Here is a 5,821-nt window from a genome sequence, read left to right on the forward strand (position 1 = left end):
GTCCCAGTCTTCTGTAGTACAAGAATCAGGGAGAGTTTGGGTTGCCAGATTCACACGTGGGGAAGTTTCTCCTCTGAAACTACTATGAAGCAAAGAGTGAGAGGTGTACAGACAGGCTAGCAGGTTCTGTCTATCCTCCTCAGGGATAATTTCTATTTCTGAGTGAAGCCTGTTGTAATGGTCTAACTAAAGAATGTCTTTGGTTTTTCCTAGGTTGCATGAGGAGTTGAAGATGGCAAAAAGTGATGATGGCATACGCATCTTGCAGGGTCTATTAGTCTTTGGGAATGTGATCATTGGGGTAAGTGAAGTGGGACAAGTATGGGTCGATACTTACTTCCAGTATGACACTTAAAACAGCAGTTCCCAGCCACTAAATCCCTCTTCGCGTGTGAAGTCCCTACATAAATAAACCAGTAAAGCATGAGCAGAGGGGTGAAGGAGAGCTGTGCTAGCTGATCAGTTGGATGGGGAGGGGACAGCAAAGGACAGCAGGGGCTGATCCACAAGACCAACATGACTTCTTGGGGAAGAGACCTTGATGCTGACCATCTTTCCAGCCACCTCCCTCCATATAATGATGGGGAAGTGTCTCAAGCCCTAGGCCTGATCTCTCAGGTCTAGGCTGGACGAATTTTGCCTGCAGTTCTTTTTTGAAGACATAATATGAGAGTTTGTAGAAGAGAAGCTGACTACCTCCTGTTTGGCAGGAAGTTGAATCAAATCAAAGAAAAGCAGTTTCCATCTTTTCCTGTCTCTGCTATGTCTTTGGAGAAGCTTGATCTAATGGATTTCCCATACTTGTGCTTCTCAGATGTGTGGCATTGCCCTGACAGCAGAGTGCATCTTCTTTGTGACTGATCCCCATGGACTCTACCCTCTACTGGAAGCCACAGAAAATGATGACATCTACGCTGCTGCCTGGATTGGCATCTTTGTTGGCTTTGCACTCTTTGCTTTGTCCATCCTTGGTATCATTGGAATTATTAAGTCCAACAGGACCTTGCTGCTGGTGGTAAGTGTGGCAAAGTTTGCCTATTGGTGCCAAACTTAAAAAAAAAGCCACCTTAGTTTCTCTGTTCAACTTGATATTCACCCACTGAGCAAAGATGGCTGTTATTTGTGATAAGGAGCCAAAGCCTCTTCTTGATCATAGCAGTGGTGTCCCACAAGATGACTCCTGTGAGGACACATGCATGAGAAGCTCCTGAACCAGGTTGAGGAAATTAATGGTGATAGCCACAATGAAGGTTTAAGCTGACTGGCTTGACCCTGAACTTGCCATCAAGCAATGCGGAAGCACTTGTGCAATTAGATGTAGCTGTGATGTGGTTTAGATCCTTGTTTCTTCCCACCCCTTACTGCCTTTCAGCTGTCATATGCTATTCAGTTTAGGAGCTGGTAATTAATGACTTCAGTATAAGGCATTAGTATGTGTTAGTATACCAAATATGGGTGCAATTGTGAACATTAGACATCAGCAAGCAGGCAGAAATTACAGGGGTGGGGACAGAGAGCTCTGGATAAGCCAAGGACAATGTTAATATGTGAACAAATGCTTGTACAATTTCTTACTCAGTCCTTTAGGTTGACAGTGGCAAAACTTAATTTGTGCTTGTGTTAATGAAGGGTAGAGCCACAAACTCTGGAATCATGTCTCTCTTGTATTAATGTGGGATGGCAGAGTGTCTATTTTAAACAAGAGACACTTAGAGATCTGAACTCTTGTGCCAGGGAATTTGCCAGCAAACAGCTGAGGGAAAGAGAATTCCCTTAACTCTGAATTTTGGAGTCTTGGCTGAAACTCAAGGCTATGGTATAGGAGATAAGGTATAAAGGGCAGAAGCTGAGGTAAGGAAACAAATGCTTTGAATCTGAGAAGAACATAAAATGTGGGAGGAGAAAGAGAGATGATAACTCCAAAGGGAATATGGGGAAGGTTAAAGGGATTTTCCTGAGAAGGGAAAAGAAATAGTGAAATAGACTCCAAGAAGTGATCCTCAGGCTCACAAAGTAGGAGTGCTGAGGAAATCTGACTATGCGAAATTAGGAGGATCTGAATGACACCCTAAGTTGCACCTTCTGTTTCTGCACCAAAGAACAAGCTCTCCTGCTAGAAGTGAACGGCTTCTTGCTGAAAAGCTTAGAGCTGGCAAGTGAAAGTGGAAGGAGGAGACATGGCACAAGCATAAGTTGCTAATGAGATGCAATAAAGAAAAGGGCAAATGTTACCCTAGGACATATCAGGCAAAGTATTTTCCATAGAGGCGAGGCAGGGTGGTATTAATACCATGAGGTTCTGACGAAATCTTGTCTGTGAGGTGGAGAACAATTCCAGTCATACACCTTCAGGAAAACAGATTGCAAACTGAAACAAGCCCAGGGAAGGGCTACATGAGTGTTCAGGAGCATGGAGAGGACTGAGGACACTAGGATATCTTGGTTTCCTTTGCCTTGAGCAGGGTTTCAGGCTTCGTCTTGAAAAAACTGCTTAACTGTTCCTCCAAGAGCTAACTTTGCTGTTTCCCACAGTATATTATTCTGATGCTGATCACTTATGCATTTGAAATGGCTTCTTGCATCACGGCAGCAACTCAACGAGACTTTGTGAGTATTTCTTTCCTCACCTATTCTTGCAACCACAGTGGGAAACATTGGAGTTCTAGGGCACGTGGTGGTCCTGTTCAGTGTAATATATGGCCCCGTGTGGTGGTATAGTGTCAAACTCAAAGGATTACTGCTGCATTAGAATAATACCCCACAAGGAAAGTCTCCAACATCATTATTCCAATCAAGGAAAAAATTTCATGCTTTGTATGTAGTTTTGTTTTTTTGAATATTTTTAAATGTTTGTGACCTTGTAGTAAAGGAAATTATAGCTGAATCATCAATACAGTGTTCAGTCTTCCAGCTACAGACTGATTAATCTATCATTTGTGCAGAAGACAAATCTTTAGTACTGTCCCATGTAGTGTTACTAGTGAGGGAAAGATTAAGTGGGTTAATGGAGATATTGTTTGGGAGGCAAATTACTTGTGGTGCTTTAGTTCCAAACAACATTTCAAATGTAACCCATAGCTTCTGCACATATCTTGTGATCTGACATCTGGCTGAGCCTGCTTAAGAGTCATGCTCGAGATCTAAGTCTTTGTTGCAGCTGCTCCTCAGATCCTGCTCTTTGCTATCCTGTGTGTAAAACTGGGGGAGACACAGCATTCCTGTTCTCCAACAGCACACTGAAACAAGCAAACAAACCCACCCCAAATAACCCTGTATTTGCTTTACATGGCCACTTATTTACATAATTTCTGCATTCTTCTGTTTTGTTTTTTTTGCTCCTTTTTCCTCTGTAGCTCACTCCAAATCTCTTCCTGAAGCAAATGCTGGAGAGATATCAGAAGTCAGACACAGGCAATAACAATGAAAAATGGATGACGGAAGGGGTCACAAAGACGTGGGATAAACTCATGCTTCAGGTAATAATAACATTGAAAACTCTCAGTAATTACTAAATGCTCTGCAGCTCTGGAATTTCGAGTCCTCCTTGGGGCTGCTTAGTAATAAAGAGGATGGCATCTGACCTGAACCTTACAGAAAATCCTGCCACACTCCCCGTTTTTGCTCGTTTATCAGATGGCAGACTGTCAAAGGCAGGCACTTCAAAAATCTCTCCCATAAATCTATGGTTAATGCCTAACCAGCTATCTGCAGGGTCTAGCTGGGTGCAGGGCTGTGACCTGGGCCCATAAAGATCTTTCTCTTCTCTCGCCCCACAGAAACAGTGCTGCGGGGTCCGGGGTCCCACCGACTGGCAGGAGTACACGTCTGCCTTCCGTGACACACACAGCGACGCTGACTTCCCTTGGCCGCACAACTGCTGTGTCATGAATGCCCAGGGCTCTCCCGTCAACCTTGACGGCTGCAAGCTTGGAGTCCCCGGCTACTATAAGAGCAACGTAAGATCCTCTCCACTTTTTCCAGATAACATACATTGGTCAAAAGCCCCTTTCTGGAAAGAAAGGAAACAGCGGGTAGCCTTCCTTCTCCACTGTAGGTGACAGGTGTTCAAAAGCTTTCTGGAGGAGAAGCAATGCCTCTAGGCTCCTGGCCATGTTGCTGAACACAGGATAGGTTGTAATAAAGGCTTTCCTGGTGGAGAGACAATTATTAAGAAAACTGCCCCAATGATAGCAGTAAGAAGTGACATCTCCAACATGTAGACAGATAGTGACTAAATCAAACTTAGCCCAAAGATGAGTGCGTACAGTGTGAGGGAGCAGGTCAGCAGTTCTCCTACTCAAGGTAGAACTTTTCAGTAGACCAACTTGTCCTATTCAAACAAGCATCAACTTCTGCACTAGCAAGCATTTCTAGATTTCATTCTTCAAATTTACCTGCAGCTTCTCAATTCTGGAGGCCAACTCTGTGTTGGCTGTGTTCGGTTATATATGTATACCTGACAAGTGGATGGCACAGCAAGTTGTCCTTGAAATATCTGAGATGGGTCTACTTTGTCTTTGGGGCTAGAAATACGCAAGCTATCTGCAAGCTCTCCATAAGGGGCATGGCTCTGGCTTGTCTTCCTGAGACCCTGTCAACTACCCAAATTGCAAAAGGAGAGGAACATCCCACATCCGTTTCTCTCAGAGGTGGACAAACTTGTTGCCTTATGGTACAAGCTCAAAGCTGGTGTTAATTGATGCATGGTTGTTTTACAGGGTTGTTATGATGCTATTTCTGGGCCAATGAACACACATGCCTGGGGCGTTGCCTGGTTTGGTTTTGCCATCCTTTGCTGGACTGTGAGTACTGAATACTTGCCTTTATTTCCTTCTCTCGTTTCTTGCTAATCCACACCCAGTTGGGTGGAGCTGGGTAAGAGGACTCACGCATTTAAAATGTCTACAGATTATACCCACTCATTTGTCACCAATCTGTCTGTAGCTTGTTCCACTAACAGAGCTACATTTAAAAGTTCCCCTCCATTCTGGCTTCCACAGGTGAGGAGGTAGATGGCCTTTCAGCTGTCGCCTGCTGTCGTCTCAGCAATAAAAACACAGCAAACACAGCTTGCAAATACTTGTTTGTGAAGGGCATTGGATCATCTAAACAGTAATCATGACAGATAATTCCATTTCTAGCTTGAAGACTTTGTATGAGTGTTTCAAGTACTCAGGGTTCATGTGACAGATAACCCCCAGTGAGCTGAGTGATCCAGTTAAATAATTATGGCTGCATATAGCTTCTTTCTTTACTATGAAGCTTCTGTGCAGATAAGAAGCTTTAAAATTCCTTTGCCTGAATGGGCTTTGCTTGTCAATAATTTCTTTTCCTCTCTAAATAGGGACTAAATAGATCTGTGGGAGAGGTGGGGAGAAGGAAATGAGAAGCAGAGAAACTTAGTGGTCTTGTCGTTTCAGTTCTTTGTCCTCCTTGGTACCATGTTCTACTGGAGCAGAATTGAATACTGAAAGCCCAACGTCCTCAGCGCTTCCCTGAAGCACAGTGTGAAACTGCATTTTTTCATCTCCTGCTCCATTCTCCCTGTGCCACAGAGGATTTGAAGTTTTCCTACTACCTCTCCCATTTATACTTTTGCCACTCCAAGAACTTGACAGAGAGATGATGGCTCCAGGAAAGAATCTTCTTGTCCTTCTTTTGCCCTTGTTCTGCAGCTTTAATGCCTCCTGACTGAGGCAAAATCCTTCTTTTACTCACAAGAAAACCTTGCAGCATAAGATAAGAAGTCATCTGATTTGTTCTGTGATGACATCAGAAAGGAAAATGTTCATATGCGCTTGCTCCAGAAAAATCTTTAAAA

General features: G+C 43.7%; 1 protein-coding gene across 1 annotated transcript; it reads left to right on the forward strand.

Moving 5' to 3' along the window:
* The first annotated feature begins 220 nt into the window (after positions 1–220).
* On the forward strand, positions 221–5,471 carry UPK1B (uroplakin 1B). Its single transcript, XM_009866433.1, has 7 exons — positions 221–301; positions 815–1,015; positions 2,533–2,607; positions 3,354–3,476; positions 3,777–3,956; positions 4,719–4,802; positions 5,421–5,471. The coding sequence occupies exons 1-7, from the start codon at positions 233–235 to the stop codon at positions 5,469–5,471; spliced, it is 783 nt and encodes a 260-aa protein (XP_009864735.1). The 5' UTR covers positions 221–232.
* Positions 5,472–5,821: the final 350 nt, after the last annotated feature.

Source organism: Apaloderma vittatum, unplaced genomic scaffold (genome assembly GCF_000703405.1).
Source record: "Apaloderma vittatum isolate BGI_N311 unplaced genomic scaffold, ASM70340v1 scaffold37353, whole genome shotgun sequence".
NCBI lineage: Eukaryota > Metazoa > Chordata > Aves > Trogoniformes > Trogonidae > Apaloderma > Apaloderma vittatum.

Bases quoted from the DNA above. Each gene is read 5' to 3' on its own strand.
- UPK1B (XM_009866433.1), top strand. From the start codon at position 233: ATGGCAAAAAGTGATGATGGCATACGCATCTTGCAGGGTCTATTAGTC. The intron at 2,608-3,353 runs GTGAGTATTTCT...TTTCCTCTGTAG, and splicing joins CAGCAACTCAACGAGACTTT to CTCACTCCAAATCTCTTCCT. The intron at 4,803-5,420 runs GTGAGTACTGAA...TTGTCGTTTCAG, and splicing joins TTGCCATCCTTTGCTGGACT to TTCTTTGTCCTCCTTGGTAC.